We start from the raw sequence: 20,241 nt of genomic DNA, 5'->3' as shown, positions 1-20,241 counted from the left end.
CATACCTAAGCAACAATCATTATCTTATGATACCCAACCTAAATCTTACCTCTTCACCTTAAAAGAATTTTTGTCTCCTCTGGCCTCTCATTAATCAGTGTTACCATTATTTTTATATTATTTGACTATCCAATGCCTTGAAAGAACTAGTTGTAGAACCACATATTCTTAATGTTATATTATTGTTTGTGTGACCTTTCTGGTGCTATTATATACTCACCTGATTGGACTGTAAGGTCAAGGCCTATATCCTACATTACCTTAATATGACCTAAATTGATTGGCAAGTGCATTGAACATAATGGTGCTTAATACATTTCAATCAATTTATTCCTGTGGTTTTTTTAAAAAATCACAGCGGTGATGTGGTGCTTCATAATAAGTAAATAGAACAATGATGTGTTGACCTATATCAAAAATAAAGTAAGCCAATGTGCTTTATCCTAGCTATTATTTTCATATCATAAGAGCGAGTATCTGTTTCTGCAGGATAAATCCTGTTTCCTCTTTGACCTGTGCTGCATGAAGCAGTATAAACAGCATACTGGTGGCCAGAAGTGGGGCAGAAGAGGAAACAGTGAATTTTAATGGAATTCTTATAAACGATGTGGCTCATATAAATGATGGGAGTCCTGGTGCATTTTGGAAGCGCTTATGTGGTGGATACATTGCTGTTTATCCAGTGCTATTTATCATTGGTGGTCTGGCCCATGATACTTCACATACTTCTTGCTGGTTTCCAAAAACACCTTGAGTCCAGTAGGTACTGACTAATGTGTTTGATGGCCCTTAGTTTCAGACACCAAGTTCTGAAATAAAGTGTCTATTTAAGCTGCTGGTTCAGGTCCTGACAGCTTTGGCAGTGAGAGTACTGCCCATAGCCATCCATGGATCAGACTACTCTGTGGGTCTGCACTGGCCCATCTCATGACCATCATTTCCTTTGATTGATTAGTGTCCACTTAAATCAGGATTTATGTACATGTACATCCGTGCACATGCACACACTCATGAATACACACATCCCTTCTTTTAAACACATTATTTAAAATCACTAAAGATACTGCGTACATTTAGTTACCAGATTGGGGTTTTTCTAGCATTGGAGATTTTATTGGAAGTGAAACATAAGCTACATTTTTCTTTAGTACTGGTTAACCACGTTTAAGAGTGTGGTTTATGCCACTTTCATATGCCTGTGAACCAAATGATACAAAATTTTATCCTACACAAAGAAAAAATGGTGCCAGAATGCCTTCTTGAAAGAATGCTGAATTGTAATAGGCCTAATTTGGGGTGACAAAAACATAAGTTATATACTTTAATTTCATCTCTTTTATAATCTTAAATAAGGCATCTCCAAACTAATACAGCCAAACAAAGCTAAGGCATTTGAAGTTACTCCTCAATGACTTACTACTCTTTGTCAACAGAGCTCATCAAATACAAGGTGGTACAAGTGACACTAATAGAATAACAACCCATCAGAATATCTACCAGTTCATGAGCTCTCTCCAACACTAATGACTACAGCAAAGTATTTTGGTTCACTTAATAAAAGACTGGAATCTTAATGCCCCATGTACTGCACATTGAAAAATAGCATATCAGACTTTATACACATGCAAAGTGAAGTGGAAAATTGAAGCAATTATCAAGGTATCTCAGGTCATAGCAGGAATTTGGAATCTCTGTTGCCTGGATAAATGTCATTTCCACAATATAGGATGTATTGCTCTGCAGACAATCTAAACCCCCACACACAAAGCTCAACATAGCATTATTTTTATTAACTCTTTAAAATATCCTCGTTTTTATTTTACTCCATTCTTTCTACCATTTTTCAACATGCCTTTTATTAGTAATTCTGTACGCAACACATAAAAATCATGAAAGTGAAAATAGTAGAACTGATGAGTTTATTTAAAAAAGAGAATATATATATATTCTCATATATATATATATATACACACACACACACACACACACAAACACACATACTATATATTTGCAAACATGTATAGAATGAATATTATTGATAGTAACTGTTGAAAATTGAAAAAAGATTTATCCCTAAATAAAATTATGAAGAAATACTTCCTAGAAGATTTACATTGTTTCTTTTCTTATTCCCAACACAGACATGGCTGTGAAAAATGTTTCATTTTGGAATAGCTTTAGAGTATAAAAGTTAACAAAAAATACTAAGAGAGTTCACATTTACCCTTCTTTCAGTCTTCCTAAAGTTAATATCTTACATACTCATAATTATCCAAAGAAAAAAGTTATCATTGGTTCATCAGTTGGCTAAACCGTAGGACTCGTTCTCACTTCAGCAGTGCTTCCACAGTGCCCATTAGTTTCTCCAGAGGTGAAGAAGTCCTTGATTCATCTGCCTTGGCCTTGTGGCTCAGGATGATTCCCAACTGGTGATGAGTATGGGCTGATGAAGGTCCAAGGAGCCCATCTCTTATAGGGCCAAAGCTCTTCTTTGGCCACATCACTTTTCACTCACCTTCTCTTATACTCTTTTTCACACATAGCATATCTGCATATATGTTTGTGTATGTATAGAAACAGGCATATATGTGTGTATACATACACATACATACAGGTTTATTTTGCATGGAATAAATCTTCAGAAAACTATAAAGCCTACCATTATGAATTCTCATCTGTTTATATTTGTGGAGCAGTATTTAATATGTGCCTACTGGTACCAGATATGGAGCCTGATGTTGGGTGTGTAGTATGAGCTAAGGAGAAATAGTTCCTTGTTTTGTTTTATCCAGTAAACACATTTACAAATATTAGTAATCAATAATTTGTTATGAAAGACAAATTCAGGGAATAATGAGAATCTGTAATTTGGAGACAAGATCTGGTTTGGTGAGTTGGGGACAGCAAAGGGACACTTGAACTCAGGAGCTAAAGAGTGAATAGGAGTTGATGTAGTGAGGAGTTCATGTTCACCTTACACTGCAAAATCCACTTAGTCCATCTTCAAGAGTTCTGTACTCTTAACAGTTATAGCACTGCCCTAAATTGCAAATCCAATACCCAACAAGAACAACTGAGAAGTAGGAAAACTTATTTTGGTTTATTCCATTGTCAGTCAGTTCATTGCTCTGGGCCTCAGGTGAGGCAGAACAGCAAGGTCAAAGGGCATGGCACAGGGGAGCTGCTTCATTCCTGGAAACCAGGGAACAGAGCAGGCTTGGGGGAAGGGGCCTCAGGAAACATAAACCTTTCCAGTGCATACCCCCAGCAAGCCGCCTTCTCCAGCCATGCCCCTCATGCCTATCGTTACCACCCTGACAGTGCATTCAAACTAGGATGAGCTGATTAGGTCATAACTCTCACAATCTAGTCGAATATCACATGGCTGGCCTCTGGTCCTATTCGTAAGAGCCCTCATTTCCCTCTGAAACATCATGAGCACAGTCCACATTCCTGTCAGCATTCTGATCTTCTGAACTCCCACCAGAATCACCCATTAAACCTTATTACAACATTCTAAAACTTTCCAAGCTACATTTCTCAACTTTTCCAAAGTCCTCCCTAAAAAGACTTCTGAACCGCATAGGTTATTCACAGCAATGATCCCTCTCTGTACCAATTTTTGTGTTAGTCCACTATTCATCTGACCAAAATGCTTAACAAGAACAACTTCGAAGAGAAAAAGTGTATATTTTGGCTCATGGTTCCTGAGGTTTAGTCCATGGTTGGCTGAATCCATTGCTATGGGCGTAAGTTGAGGCAGAACAGCATGGCCAAAGGCCATGGTGAAGGGAAGATGATCTATTCATGGCAGCCAGGTGGGGAAGTGGCCACAGGGCAGATGCGCCTTCCAGGGCACACCCCCAGTGACCCGCCTCCTCCAGCGATGTCACATCTGCCTATAGTTACCTCAGTCAGTCCATTCAAACTAGAATGGACTCATTAGGTTATACTCTTATAATCAAATCATTTTATCTCGATCTTTCTTCATTGGGGGATACCTCATATCCAAACCATAACAAATGCCAGCTTCTCATCAATAAGTGGGGATCTAAGTATTCTAGTAGAAATAGTGGTTTAAAGTCATCGAAGATGTCTTCAAACCCAGGGTCCTGGCCCTGGTCTATTAGCACTCTCACTCAATTCTGCCTCCTTGAGACTCAAGGCTCACCTACAATTTATATGCCAAGGATGCTCAAATCTCCAAATCTTTACTCAGTTCTTTGCTGAACCCAGATATTTAGAAACTTTTTTTTTTTTTTTTTAAATCCAGAAGGACAATCCTCCTGTATCGTCTATGTCAGTTTCTCTGATCACCCACTTTAGAACCTTGGGTGTTATGCAGAAATTGTCACCTTAATTCTGCCTTGCCACCCCACACCTCACTTATACTTAGAACTGCTCCCAGATAACTCTGTATGTGTCTTTGTCCAGGATTTTATTGAAAGTCTTTACAGAGAAATAGCCAGTCTCCAGACACAGCTGAGACCTTGCTGTGCCAGAGTATGGCCAACTATCTGGCTCCCCACCCTTCTGTTCTGAAGTAGGGGTGGTAGGCAGGATCTTGTGTTTTTATTTTTTTATTTTTATTTATCCTAATTAGTTATACATGACAGGAGAATGCGCTTCAATTCTTTGTGAACAAATGGAGCACAACTATTCATTTCTCTGGTTGTCTGTGATGTTGAGTCCATACCATTCATGCAATCATATGAGTACTTAGGTTAATGCTGTCAATCTCATTCCACCATCTTTCCCAACCCCTACCTCCTTCCCTGCCCTCCCTTCACTCCCCTCTCTCCAATCCAGAGTTACTGTATTCACCACCCATCCTCATTATGGATCAGCATCCACGTATCAGAGAAAACATTTGGACTTTGGTTTTGGGAGATTGGCTTATTTTACTTAGCTTGATACTCTCCAGCTCCATCTATTTACCTGCAGATGCCATAATTTTATTCTCCTTTAAAGCTGAATAATATTCCATTGTGTATATGTACCACATTTTCTTTATCTATTGAAGGGCATCTAGGTTGTTGTCAAGGCTAAGCTATTGTGAATTGAGCTGCTATAAACATTGATGTAACTGCATCACTGTAGTATGCTAATTGTAAGTCTTTTGGGTATAGACTCAAGAGTGGAATAGCTGGGTCAAATGGTGGTTCCGTTCCAGGTTTTCTAAGAAATCTTCATACTGCTTTCCATAGTGGTTGCACTAATTTGCAGTCCCACCAGCAATGTATGAGTGTACCTTTTTCCCCACATCCTTGACAACACTTATTGTTCTTTGTATTCTTGATCAGTGCCATTCTGACTGGAGTCAGATAATATTTTAGAATAGTTTTGATTTGCTTTTCTCTGATTACTCGAGACTTTGAACACTTTTTCATATATTTATTCATCATTTGTATATTTTATTCTGTGATGTGTCTGCTTAGGTCCTTAGCCCATTTATTGACTAGGTTATTTTTTTGTTTGTTTGTCTTTTTTGGTGTTAAGTTTTTAGAGTTCTTTATATATTCTGGAGATTATTGCTCTATCTGATGTGCTTGTGGTAAAGATTTTCTCCCACTCTTTAGGCTTTCTCTTCACATTATTGATTGTTTCCTTTGCTGAGAAGAAGGTTTTTAGTTTGAATTCATCCCATTTGTTGATTCTTGATTTTATTTCTCACACTTTAGGAGTCTTATTGAGGAAGTCAGGTCCCAAGCTGACATGATGAAGATTTGGGCCTGCTTTTTCTTCTATTAGGCGCAGGGAGGATCTCCTCTTGAGTTCCACAGTGCTCACAATGTCAGGCAGGGCCTCCCAGAGCCTGTCTTAGCACTTGAGTGCAAAGATCAGCAACATGATCTTCATGGTGGTGTCCAGCATACCCTTTCTGAGCAGCACATGACACATGGCAGTGTCCCCACTGTGAATCATCAGGCATCTGCAAACTTCATGGGCTTAACCCTCTGGCCTCAGATTTTCCCAGTCACCATGACCTCCCAACCCTTGACCCCACCCACCATGATGAACTACAGCACATCATAGCAGGCCCTGTGAATGACAAGCCCTCCTAGGAGTCTATATGCAGAGACCCTACAGATAAGCCTTACTTTATTGTGCATCTATCCTGCTCTCACTCTCCCAAAACCCACCCCTCAACCACTCCCACTGCTGCCATCTGAGACTGGTGCCCAGCACTACAATAGCTCTCCCGTTCTGTCCTGTGTCATGCATTCCCTTCAGGCCACCCCCTTGCACTGCTGCCAAGATGATTTTTCTAGTATATAAATCTGATTGTACTGGATCTAATCATAAAATCCTTTGGTAGTTGTCCTTTAATTCTCTTTAACTTAACCACTTAGCACAATACATAAGACCCATAATCCCCTGGCCCTCCAGGCCTGCCAAACCCATTACTCTACATATCTAAACCAATTTGTAGCTTTGTTATTATCTGTGTTTCCACTCTTGAGTGCCTTTCCATGTCTCTGAAAGGAATTCCCTTCTCCTTTTCTCCACCTGAGAAATCTGTCCTTTACATGATTTCATTTATCATCCTAGGAAACTTTTGTGTCTGCTCCAAAGCTTAATTCTAATACCCCGCTGGGCATTGATCTGCTCCCATGGCTGTTCAGCATATTGTACTATGGTGGCTAATTGCTTGCCTAAGCTCATGTGGCAGGGTGGCTTCCTGAAGTTAGGCACCATCTTCAGTGTAGTATCTCCTTCCCTAACACAGTAGCAGCACATAGGAGCCAAGGACATACTGCACACGTACCCTCACCACTCAGCCACCCATAGAGTCATGACTCCCAGTTTTCTATCTAAAGCCCTGTGGCTTATCTGAATCAGTCTTAGTGTCCTGAGAATAATAATCCCAAAACGAAGGGCTCAGAAGCAAGGTTTCTCTGTGACCTTCTCCCAACCTCTCGCCTGCACCCTTTCTTCCCCAAGGCAGGTCACAGAAACCAGAACCTCTTTTCCCCACAAAGCCAGCCATAAAACCTGAAAGCACTACTCTAACTTTCCTTCACCTTTCTGGGTAAGAGTTGGCCATAAGGAAATTCTCTGACCTACCTTATTTGATTGTTAGGGCTCAGACCCCATTCCAGAAAGACCCTGCTCCATACCCAAAGGAAGGTGTGCGGTCCAGAGACCAAGAGGAACCTGAACGGATGGGCCTTGCTGGGGTGGCCTCCCCACAGTCCATTACCGTTAGATCAAACCTCTCTGCCCTATCATGCTTCTGCACAACAGTCATGCTTTATCAGACCTAAGTGTAAAATGGATAGCCCACCCGGAGGCTGCTTCTGAAGTCTCTGTGTCATGTAATGCTGTGACAAATAAGCATGTTATACTTTTTCCTGGCTAACTTTTCGTTATGGGGTGACGGCTTGATCCATGATGGTGGAGGAGGAAAAGGATCACTCCCTGTTCTGCCCCTATGCCAGACTCAGGTTGCTCAACCCCAACCTTTCCCTGAAAAAAAGTCTTTCTTCCCCTGTCTTTTCTGTCTTTATTTTATTTATTTATTTATTTTGGAGGTGGTACCAGGAATTGAACTTAGGGGTACGAGACCACTGAGCCACATCCCTAGCTCTATTTTGTATTTTATTTAGAGACAGGATCTCACTGAGTTGCTTAGCACCTCACTTTTGCTGAGCCTGGCTTTGAGCTAAAGATCCTCCTGCCTCAGCCTCCTAAGCCGCTGGGATTACAGGTGTGCACCACCAGGCCCAGCTGTCTCCTCTGTCTTTAAAAGGGCAGCATCTCTCACTCAGTTGCTCAGATCAAAACCCTGGAATAATACTAAAGCCCGTTTGGGCTCTCATGCCCCATGTTGAACATACTGAGAAAGTTCAGAATAAACTTGTATTTCACAGACCAATAAAGTTTTTCTTATAGGATATTATTCTTCCAGGAAGATTGGATATTTTATATCAGGATTATTGCAAATTATTATGCACAAATATTTTCTATTTGTAAGCGAACCTTTTCTGTTATGTAATAAAAGAATTAGTCCACGTTGTCACTTATAAATTGTGCAAGTTATTCAACATAATCACACTTTAGCAATTTGGCTTACTACATTGGTTGAAGAAAAGATTAGAAATAATTTCATATATTAAATATCAGAACTTTCCCATGCAGAAACATATAAAAGGTAATTTTAAAATAATTCTGGTACTGCTTTCTTCTTCCACACAGTTGTATTGAATACAAGTTCTCATGAACATTTAGGACAGTTCAGATGTTATTTTAATAAAGATCCACTACACCTCACCAAATGAAAAAAGCAGTGTGACTTCACTGTTTAAATTAGGTGGGCCCTCTTTATTCTCAGTTTTGTATTAAGCCGCAATTAGATGACCATTACAAGTACCATATGTTAGGGGTTGCGGGTAGTGTTGAGGGGTAGAAAACTTACTTGCCAAGCCAGTGTGGGGCCCTGGGTTCCATATCCAGCAAAACTCATTTACACACACAACTTTTTCCCCTATTTGCATTTAACATTCTGTCTTATGAAAAGGCACTGGTGTTGCTGTAAAACAGTGGACTGATTGAAACACCATATAGAATCAATATTGCTCTCATTGTTTTTCACTGTTTACTATAAGTTATTCTAATGCTGAGGAACTTGAAGAGAGGGGTTAGGGCAAATGGTGTTCAAAATTAAGCATTTTGAAGAGAACAGCATTTATTTGTGCTTTATAGCTAAGAAAGGAAGAATTCTAAAAAGAGAGAGTATTTGATACAGTTTTATCGGTTAATCCCAACCCCATCCCCTCCCACTTTCTGGGGCAGTGACACTGGATGTCCTCCCTCCTGGATAGCTGATGCTCAACTCTTAAAGGTCTCCCCAGCCTCCATGTCTAGGTCAACTTGCTCTTAGTTCCCGTACCAGGGGACACTCAGCGTGCATTACGTGAGATTACATTTGTTCATGTCCTTGGTTTGTTTTTTCTGTCTCCTTAACTCAAAGTATGCCTCAAGAGGACAAGGTGGCTTTTCCGTTTTTTCTCACTGTCATCTCCATTACCTGGCACAAAGTAGGCTCTCATCGTTACACAGTGGGGAGGTTGTAAGGGGAGCCATGTGGAAGACAGTTTCAGGGTGTTAACGTGGGAGAGAAGAGGTCACAGGTCATCAGAAAGTGACCCCTAGGTCACGTCAGCGATCGGAGATGAAGGATGAGTGGCGGAAAGTCTAAGCAAAGGAGAAGGAGGAAGAGGAAAGCCAGAAGAACAGCAGTGCCTTGGAGTCCCAGAAGCTGTCCTGGGATGGGTGATCAGTTGTGTCAGTGAAATTGAAGACTGAGAATTAACCGAGATTTGAAAACACGGAAGCAGTGAAGGAACATGGAAAGAGTGGTTTCCTCAGAGGCCTGTGGACACAGACTGGACTGGTATTGGATTCTCAAGAAAATAACAAGTGAGGAAGTGTGGATATAGCTAGAATTAATTTCTACAATTGTACATTTAAATAACAATGCTAATATAACAAAGGGCTTTCATAAACAATTAAAGGGAGAACAAAGCATGTTACTGTTACATGCTGTGCTTAATACAATCATGAATCACTTAACAGGGACACATTCTGAAAAACCCGTCATTAGGCAATTTTGTTGTGTGAGTATCATGAGTGTGCTTATGCAGACCTAGATCATATAGCCTCCTGTGCTATATGGTAAGTATGATCTGATCTTAGGGGTAGCACCTTGTATATTCAGTCTGTTGTTAGACAGTATATCGTAACATAGCACATGGCTGTATTTAGTCCTATGCCAATTTTAGTTGAAGAAAACTGTTCCTGCCACTTTACATCTACTTACATGATAGAATGTTCAATTGGGCTTAAATAAACACTAATCTCTCATTAAAGCCCCTGGTGCTAATTCGTGTTATCACACCCTTTGGGCTAGGGTGGGGAGTATCGAGGTGTCTGTCAGCCTGGTTGGCATGCTGGAGAACACATCTGACACACATGTATTCAAGTTCCAGCTTTGATCTTCAGTAACTTTGTAACCCTGGAAGGTGGCCTAACTCTTCCAACCTGATTTTCTTAAAAATAAAATGCAGATAATAATGATTTAATGAATAAATTAAGATAAAGTGTCTAATAATGTGTTTCACATGATACCAAGCCTATAATAAGGGCTCAGTAAATAGGTATAAATTTGTACTGCTGTCATCACTGTCCCTTGATGGGTCATACCTGAAGCACTGTGCAATTCAGTAAACAGAATCTAGGTCTTCTCATAAAGAACAAAAAAATTAGATGCCAGAAAATAAGCCATACTTTATAAACCTTATTAGTTCATCTTGTTCTGTATGTGTTCATTTCTCTTTGTCATTTCCTCTCCAGTTGTATAAGCATAGGGCACCTTGTAATCTCAGTCAGCTGGAACAAGCTGGATATTCCAGTTCCATCTTCCCAACCCTCCCAATTCCATCGGTACTGTTGATGGTGAGCGCTTGCATGCATCTCCTGCTTCCTGGGTGCTAAACGTGGTTCTAAACTTTGCTTATCTAATAACTCATCTAAATCTCACAGTCCTGGGAAGTGGGCACATTGCAGTCATGCATTCCTTAAATATCAGGACTACATGCAGAGAAATGTATCCTTAGATCAGATCATCACTGTATGAACATCAGAGAGCTTACTTAACCACCTTTACCTTGTGCTACAGATTAATCACTGGCATGGTTTCTGATGCAATTAGGACTTGGGAATCATGAGATGTCTGGAGATGCTGCCACTGGAACACACATATGCTTTACAGTAAACTTTTTTTTTTTTTTTTTAAATAAGTAAGAGTACACTTTAAAATAATGATAAAAATCTAGTACAGTTGGTCGTGCAAGCCTGTAATCCCAGTGGACTCAGGAGGCTGAGGAAGGAGGATCAAAAGTTTGAGGCCAGCCTCAGCAACTTAGCAAGACCCTAAGCAACTTAACAAGACCCTATCTCAAAAAAATTTTTAAAAAAAGGACTGGAGATGTGTATCAGTGGTTAAACACCCCTAAGTTCAATCTCTGGTGCCCCCCTAAAAAGTATAGTGCAGTAGATATATAAACCAGTAATATAGTCATTTATTATCATTATCAAATATTATATACTATAGCTGAGTATGTGAACTCTGCTTTTGTACCCCTGGCAGCCCGATAGGTTCATTTGCACCAGTATCACCACAAACATGTGAGTAGTGCATTATGCTGTGACATCATGATGGCTGTGATGTCACTGGACAGTAGGACTTTTTCAGCTCCATTGTGATCTTTTACACACAGCCATCATTGACTGAAGCCTTGTTATGTGGCACCTGACTGTATTGCCTCCTTTTGTAGAGAGGAGGCAACTGAGGCCTGGACAGGTTCAGAAGTAACACTTTTGGTCCAGGTGGAGCCAGGATCAGTCCCAGGCACGCTGCTACACAGTTTGCACTCTAACCCCTTCATCCTAGCTCTACCTGGAGTGACAAGCTTAGGTTCAAGTTGCCACGGGCTTGAGAATCAGGTGTTTTGTTGCTTGTACTCCAAGAGAAAGAGCCATTTTTATATTTTGGCATGTAAAAAGTTTTAGACACTTAGCAAGAGAGTGATTAAACCCTGTGTTTGGTGAAATTGTAAACATGCTCTGTGCTGCGGATGAGTAAGTGTATGTTAATGGAACAATTGATATCCCTGCCCTTAATGGCATGACTTGTCTTCCATGTAATGCAAATCAAATGTAAGCATTTCCATCTGAGGTGAAGGATCAGTATAGCACTTTGTATGATCCAGTGTGAACCAAGATCTCCCTTTTCTTCAGCCTGGTGTTCCTTTCTTTGCATATCCAGTGGTCAGTCCTAAGGCCTGAAACCCTTAGTACAGAACAAAGTGGCTTTAGCAGTAAAGGAGCCTGTGTGAGGCTAAGAGAAGAATAATGAACATTCCCTGCAAGCTTCCTGCCTGGATGCAGGTGCAGGAATCAGGAGGTCATGAATAATGCATGACATGCAGATTAGGTGGTGGTTTCTCCTCCTGGGGTTTTGACTTTGCTACCTGCCTGCCTGCTATATGTGGCAAGAAGGCAGACCACAGCAAAAAGTGGCACAGTTTGAAGACTGAGCTTTACAAAACCTTCGCATATCCTTTTTTGAGGAAATACATTAGCTGAAATGCATGCCTTAGGGTCTCCTTTTTTGGATGAAGTAAATTCCAGGTTATCAATGTGCTCCTTTTGAGGAGGAAAATCTTTTTTTGATTCATCTTTCTCATTAAGAAACCTTAGAATCATTTGGTCATATGCCCACAATCAGAAATTATTTTCCTAAGCCTTTCCTAAGGAATTCTTTTCCTAAGACTGCCAAGCCAGTGTAAAAATTATCCATTTATGGTATTTGATCTATGATGAATGAAATTTTTCTAAAAGATGCAAATACCTAGAGAAAATTCTAATTACAGATCAAACATCATTTTTTTTCCCCAATGTATGCAATAAGCAGCATCAGTAAGAGATTGCTTCGATCTCCAAACTTCAACTGGTAGAATCTACCCTGATGAAAAGACACCGATTCCTTGTGCTTTTAGGGTTAAGGAGGGAGTAATAAAAGCAGTAAAAGTTTAAAGGAAAGAGTGAATTAAAGAACTGTAAGTACTTGGGCCTGATTACTTCTTGAAACATTATTAACATTTAGGACTGATACCTCAGGGAGAGTGTAGGTAAAGTTCATGAGGGTTTCCAGCATTTTCCCTTAAATCAGTAGGCTTTATCTGGGGAAAATTTGTTTTGATTCAGAGGTCCATTTGGGGGGATTATATTTCAAACAAACAGAAAGAAGAGTAGTTCTGCTACCTTTTGTGTAAGTCTTGTGCATTTTTATTACATGGTGTGTCTCTGTCTCTCTGTCTGTTTCTTCCCCTTTACCCCCCCCCCCCACCAGGCTTGGGGTGCTGGAATATGAGCTGGCTCTCATTTCTAGCTGAGTCTGTCATTTCCGCTAGGCCCCAGTTTGGCAGGATGCCAATACCAACAGGTGATCCTTGTAGCTGCAAAACAGCAGGAAGTGGGCTGTGCTTGAATGAGGCAGCTCACCAGAGGGGCTGTCTGGCCTCCCTCCATCTTTCTGCATAATTAACACCCCCTCCTCCATGCCGAGCAGAAAATCTGTGCTGAGCAGCTCAGCTGCACCAGTCATAGAGAAGCCTGAGAGGAAAAGAATGTTAATAAGGGATGCTGGAAGAAATCAGCCTTCAGAGTGCAAAGTGCAGTCTGGCTGGGGGGTAGGGTTGGTTGAGGGAAAGACTGCCTTTGGCCTTGGGAGGGGCTGGAACTGTGTCGTGTTTTGATAGGACAGTGATTTCCACTTGCTAAGCAGCCAGGAGGAACTTGGGTTGTGATGGACCTTGGAGCTGATGGTTCTAAGTGGACTTTAAGACCAGGTTTAAAATCCCTGTTTGCTTTTCTTTCTTATCTTGTGAATAAAAAGCAATGCTTGAAGCTTAAAGAGGGTAGACAGTAGAAGCTAAAAGATCTCACAAATCCTAGGAAAGGTGGGCCAAAGCAGGGCGTTGGTGCCTGGGAAGCTGAGAGGTAGGGCATGTTGTTTTGCCAGTTGGGGACTCAGGAAGAGCTGGAGGTTCAGCAGCTGGCTCCCCATGGGGCGATACCAGCAGCTTCTGAGAACTCTGAGCTCCAACCCTGCATGACCCCAGCCCCAGAAACTTGTGGAGTCTTGCATTCTGCACTTCTCCTTACTTGACTGAAGTTTGGAAATTACTTTGCCTTCCTCAGATCCCAGCTGTACAGCATCATTTCCAAAAGTCCTTTTTTCTGTGAACACCTGTCTCATCCTTCCTTCCTCACCCATTCTAACAGTTTCTGCTCTTAGACATTTACATAATGTTATATGCTTTCCAGGGTTTCCAATCTAAAAGTCTACTTAAGGAGTGGGCACTTGATTTGTCTCCGATTTGTTTGTGTGTGGTGCTGGGGATTGAACCGTGGCCTTGAACGTGCTAATCTAGACCTCTACTCCTGAACCACAGCCCAACCTTTTATTGTCTGACCTCCTGGAGAGGGCTATTGAGGGATGTCCGCAGATTTTTTTGTTTGTTTGTTTTTAGTGCTGAGAATTAAACCCAGAGGCCTTTTACCACAGAGCTACATCCCTGGCCCTTTTTATTTTGAGATGGAGTCTCATTAAGCTGCTTACAGCCTTGCTAAATTGCTGAGGCTGGCTTTTAACTTGCGATCCTTCTTCCTCAGCCTCCCAAGTCCCTGGGATTACAGGCGTGCTCCACTACATCCAGCATGGCACCCACCGAAGTTGACCCACTCTTACACCTGGCCAGGATTGGGTTTTCAATAACTATTTTGGATTGAATGCGTGCTTTAGTTCATTAAAATTTGATGGGTCTGCTTTGGGGAAGCTTTCCAGTGAACATTGTGACAAGTCCTTACTATTTGGGATCCAAAAAAAGGAAAGAAGGCCTATAGGTCTTCAGGCTCAGGAATTTATTTGCATCCATTTACTAAGAGCTGAGCAAATTCTAGGGGATATTATATGAAGCAAACCTTGAAGAGATTATTTATAGAAATAGATGCTTTTTTCTCTTTTTTTCCATTTGCAATCAGGAATGTACATTTTCAGTGAGTGTATTATTTTTATTTGCCCACAGGGTACATCCGTCCCCAGTATCAAGGGTTCGGGGAAATCGAATGAATAACCAGAAGTTTGCTTGGTGAGTATGCAGTCTACCTTATCTATCTGTTAAGTCTTATGAGGAGTTTTAATAGGGCTGTGTTAAAGTCAAGAAGATAATTCCTGATGTTCTAGAAAATACATTTCTACAAAAACTCTTTGAGTGCAGTACTTTTTCCTATAGATATGATGTCATTTCCCAAGATTATCCAATTGTTACCTTCTAAAAGAATGTTTTCTTTAGTGAGATTTAGTCAGAAACCCACCCAGATTTTTCTCAGGTACCAACTTCAGTTTCTCATGAGGATTTTCCAAGTTAGTTATTTAGTCAGTTTTATTAATTTTAATGATTACTATTTTGGTGATTCCTGCTCCCCCAGCCTTAGCTTTAAATATCTAGGAATTTTATTTTTTAATTGGAGGAATACCAGGAATTTTTTAAAATTGGCAAGTTAGTTCTTGAATAAACATAAATGGAATTTACTAAAAGTTATTTTACCACAAAAACTTTGATTTTTGATTCTGTAAAGGAGTAAAGGGTTTCACAAATGTGTCACATAAAAGAAAGTAATAATGTTGGTTCAAAATGTTATGCTTCTTTACATTACTCCAGCCCACAAAACTAACCTTTCAACACATACTGTATCATAAAAAGAAAAGGAAAGAGATCAAAAAAAGAAAGAATTTAACTGCATAGGATGTTACTTCAAAAATGAATGGAAATTCACAGATCTCCATTTTCTTTCCTTGGATTTTCTTAGAATGACATTTTGATTAGAAACTCTGGCTTTTTTTTTTTTTTTTTTTTTTTTTTTTTTTTTAGGTATAGGAAGATGATTACCAAAGATTGAGCTTCCAAATTAATTTTATTCCTAAATCAGGATTATTTTTAGTCACAAAATAATGACACTTTGAATTTGAATGGTACCTAATCAACTCTCCTCCCTTCCCCCATTAAATCTAATTAACCCTCACAATAGCTTGGTGATGTTGTTAAATATTATGCTTTTCTTTTTCACAGAGGGGGAAATGGAACACAAAGGGAAAGCCATTTGCTTACACACTGCTTAAAAGCGGGGCATCCTTCATAGTCTCTCACAATCCCTAAAGAGTATTGTCCCCTGACAAACCTGGAGAACAGGGAACAATGCTGGTGGTCATGACATGAAAGTGAAGGGAGAAATCCGTCCCTTTTTCACTACATGGAACTTAGGTTCCTTCTCAGTGCAAGGTCCACTGTGGTAAAGGAACTTCGTGACATACAGAGTGTAAGACCCTCAAGTGAGCCACGGGAGCCACAGGATGAGAATTGTCGGTCTTGAGATCCAGTTTCTCCAGCTTGGTTCTCAGTGGCCAAATTGAAAGTCTACGTAAATAAACGTTCCTCTCTTTTCCTCTCTGGACTAGAAGAGTAATGATAACTTGCTCCTACATAATTCGTAGCCTATGCTTTGGTTAGTAAGTTTAAAATAGTTTTATCTCCAGAGAAGTAATTCATGAAAAACAAAATGGGCTTTTACTGTTAACCTTGAGAAAATTCAACTTTTATTTATTCAGCAACATTTATTTACAGTCCCAGTCACTGTTAAAAGCACTAGATTAGAAAGATAAATAAAATGTGGATTCTACCCTCAGGGGGTTATGTGTGGAGAGGAGAGACCCCTCAAGCCCTAGTGTGCTTATCTCTTCCCTGGGTGTATGTATTGATGTCACACACACATATTACACGATAAGCACATGATATATAATACAGTATGGGTAATTCTCTAAGGAAATATATTTATAGTGCAGTGTTCAAAGGGAGAACTTATCAACTCAATTTATGACCAGTTTGAGAGAGGAGAATAGGGAAAGGGGACCATATAAATGAGGGAAGAGACTGTCAGAAAATTCATCCCAGAGAAGAAAGCTTTTGAGTGAAGACCTAGAATTAGTAGGGAAGCAGAGAATTTGAGCTAATGCCTCCTTTATAGATTGAAGTAGATATACAAAATCCTGAAGATGCTTCTGAATTGACTATAGCACAAGCATACCTGGGTTTAAATATGTTCACTTCATTGGGTCAGGAGTTAAAATTTCTATGTTAAAATTTCATATTTAAAATGTCTATGATATATACTACCCTGAATCTTCCTTGGGCAAATACTGTGAGACTGGTATATGGAATAAATCATCTGGCCAGGAAGAAGCCCTGTGAATCACCCAGCACCTTCTTCTAGTGAAGTGATAAACATTTGGTATTTCTTTGTGAAATATTGGCCATGAAAAAATTGGAGAGTTTAAATACCCATCTAGCAATAGAGAGGAAGGGAAAGAGATAGTTGCTATCCTCAAAATAGAAGTGTGGGATAATTTATAGAATTAGATGTCAGCTTCATCACTAGCTTAGCTCTGGTTTGAGTTAGATCCTGAAGCACTATTCGTGAGTTAGGAACAGTGGTTCTTTGGAGGTGGTTAGCCAATGCTCCATTTAGTGCAAAAAATATTATTCATCACATAAGCAATTAGACTTTGGTGAAAGATAAAAAGACTTGAAGTCATAGGTAATGCATGACATTGGGTAGGTTCTGAAAGTCAGTGACTGTGGTTGACAGATACCAAGCTAGTGTTGATTACTGAGTGGAGATAGCTTAAAATTGTAAGTAGTGTTTTCCTCTGCAGTGTTGATAAAGGTGGCATCCGTTGGCCTCTTTAGTGTGGCAGCATTTCCTCTGGAGCTGAAGAAGTGTGTGGACAAGAATGTCTGTTCAAGGCAAACAAAATCTGCTGGAACAGAAAGAAATGTGCTCACATTGTGTACACCTCCAGGGAAGAGCGAGCACGGGGCTTACAGAATCCACAACAGATGTCAGAATGTGGGACCCTGTGCTGACTCCCAGGGATTAAAAAATGGAAGCTTCTGGCAGTGTGCATCAGCACCCCAATAAGGCCTATGAGATCATGGTACAACTCATTTAACCTAGAATTAGCCAAAGATAGGCCAGTCCAGACACAAGCTCTAACCACCAGAATGTCTCCTGCCTCAGTACCATCACGTTAATAGGAAGTATTTGCTGATTTGAGCCACGTGGACTTCTTTCTCTTTCATGCATTGAACCTCACTTCTCTTTCCTTCACTGTTGGCCATAAGTAGAGGTGACCACGCCTTCCTCTGTCCAGTACCTGCAGTAAGAGAGAAAAAAAATTTTTTTTACTTCATTTTAGGTTCTTTGGCTGGGGGCCTGCAAATTAGACTGACAGAAGACAGATTAATAAAAGGGAGGTTTGTTAATGTATGCATCACACTTACACTGGGAAATTCTGGAGATGAGTATCTCAGGGTGGTTAGGACCTAGACTTATGAAGTATATTAACAAAAAAATAGTAATTTTTTAAGAGAAGGAACACAACTTGGATGGCAAATTATGGGAAGGTAAATAGAAAAGAGAAATTAATAGGAGATCAAGGCTGGTTAGTAAGGTTGTTGTATGGATTCCTTTGATACCTTGCCTGGGTTCATATGGAAAGTTGTCTCTTGAGATTAGGAGCCATCCTGCCCTTCCTGGTAGAAAGGGGGATAGGGGAGGGTGTTTCTTGTATCTGCTTTTTTGAGTTACCTTCAGCACATAATAATTCTTATGCCAAACTGGTGTGTTTGGTGTTCATATTCTGCCCTTCTGCATAACGAACGCTTTTTTAAAGCATTTGCTACTCTTTCTTGCTCTGTTTGGGGCAAATGAGGAAAATTCCTTATTAGAATTAAATGTAGAGATTGAATTGTCCTTTGCAGATATTTTTGCTTAAAGCTATTATATTCTGTGATCTAGTCCACAGGAGAGTGACTGTTTCCAAGTCACATGTGTCCTTTTATTATCAAAGATACAGTAGAGATCTGAAATCTGTGCTTTGTGTAGGTATAGGCTAGAACAGGACAGGGAGAGGCTTGCTGGGGAGTGTCTGTGACCTGGACTTTGAAGTTGATTTGAGTCTCCAAAGGTTTCCAGGATCAGCAGGAATGTCCCGAAGAGATGCTGAGCTGAGTGTGTTCATCCTGAGCTTCTCATTCCTTCCTCCCTCCTCGGTGCTTCCTGCTCCACCTGCTCCATTCCTACAGTTTTAAAGGGCTTGGGCATGTGTCCTTCTTTCGTGATGGTAGTGGTGGTTATGCTGTGTGTGTTCCCAAAACATCAGCTAAGGTCTCTTATGTAATATTGGTGGTGGGTGTCACATGAGGGAGTTTTTTATGGGTTCTTTTGATGATGACATAGACAATAAAGCATTTCTGTTTATTAATAGAAATTGTCATCAGTAAAAATAGAAGTAATTCTTTCTAACCAGTTGAATGCTGTTGCTACCAGTCTCAGTTATGATTTATTCCCTACCAACATGCCTGAGATTTTTATGTAGCCATATACACAAAACAGTTCCAGTTTTAATAGAGTCTCTATGCAAATTATGATACATTCTGGATGTGAATTACATTTAACATTTAGATGTGTGAACATTTTGTGTCACAAATTTTTCAGAGGGCAAAAAGAACCTTTTCACAATTTGATGTTTTAATGTTGGAGATATAGTACTACAATGAACTTAAATATTTATATACACACAGTTACAAATGTTAGGAATGACTTTATGGAATCTTTCGAGGACTAGCAGCAGGATGAATTTTTGCCATAAAAATAACATGCTTTATTTTTTAAACTTTTTTTTTACATACTAGAGAAAAGCTCTGAATTCGTTGCTATCAGAAAGCTAATATAGAACCAGCCCATTTAGGGCATTTCCAAATTCATAGTTTCTGAGATGTAAGTAAAATGTAGGCATCACAAGTTCGGGTCAGCCTCCTTACTTTGTACATGTGGAAAAGGAAACCCCCAGACAAAAAATGTAACATGTCAAACCTGGGCATAAATCCAGGTCCCTGCACACCTGTCCAGTAGTCTCTCCACCATGTGGCAGTCGACTACCAGCATGGAGACCAAGAGCAGATGAGTGTTTAATTCATCGCAAGCTAAACAGAAGGTTTTTGCCTGGGCAGTTCCCATTAGATTGATGTGTGGGGCAAGCAGGACAATAGGAAAGGCTTGGTGAAGGCTTTGCTGCTCACACCAACGTGTGGCCTGCACTCTTTGTCAGAATGGCCAACCATCATCTTGCAGATCCTTGTGTACTCAGTGTTCATAGATAATATTGATCACATTCTTTAATTACCAGAGTTTTCCACTGCCTTGCTTTGCTTCTTTTTATCTAATTAATTATTTATTTATTTTTTACTGACTGCATTTTATTCATTGTACACAAATGGGGTACATCATTTTGTTTCTTTGGTCGTACACGATGTAAATTCATACCATTCGTGTAATCACAAATGTACATATGGTAAATGATGTCTGTCGCATTCCACCATTTTTCATACCCCCCCCATTTCCTTCTATATAATCTAAATGTATAGAGTAGAACATTGTGATATTACACATGAACTTTAATATGAAATTTCTGGTTTCTAGAATGTCTAGTCCCTGTGGGTTGTTTTTTATTGTGGTTTTTGTCTTGTTTTGTTTTTAACATGCATGTATTGGCAA

The 20,241-nt window shown here is 40.0% G+C and overlaps 1 protein-coding gene across 4 annotated transcripts in view; it reads left to right on the top strand.

Moving 5' to 3' along the window:
• Klf12 (KLF transcription factor 12) overlaps positions 1–20,241 on the top strand; it is a 431,560-nt gene that overhangs the window by 342,617 nt on the left and 68,702 nt on the right. For all 4 annotated transcript variants that reach the window (XM_047552646.1, XM_047552642.1, XM_047552644.1 and 1 more), the window contains one exon: positions 14,655–14,717. In XM_047552646.1, coding sequence (XP_047408602.1) covers positions 14,655–14,717 — 63 coding nt within the window. The remainder of the gene's footprint in view (positions 1–14,654; positions 14,718–20,241) is intronic.

This window comes from Sciurus carolinensis, chromosome 5 (assembly GCF_902686445.1).
Source record: "Sciurus carolinensis chromosome 5, mSciCar1.2, whole genome shotgun sequence".
NCBI classification, from domain to species: Eukaryota; Metazoa; Chordata; class Mammalia; order Rodentia; family Sciuridae; genus Sciurus; species Sciurus carolinensis.
Note: the sequence above shows the minus strand (reverse complement) of the source record. Positions and strands in the feature narration are given on the sequence as shown.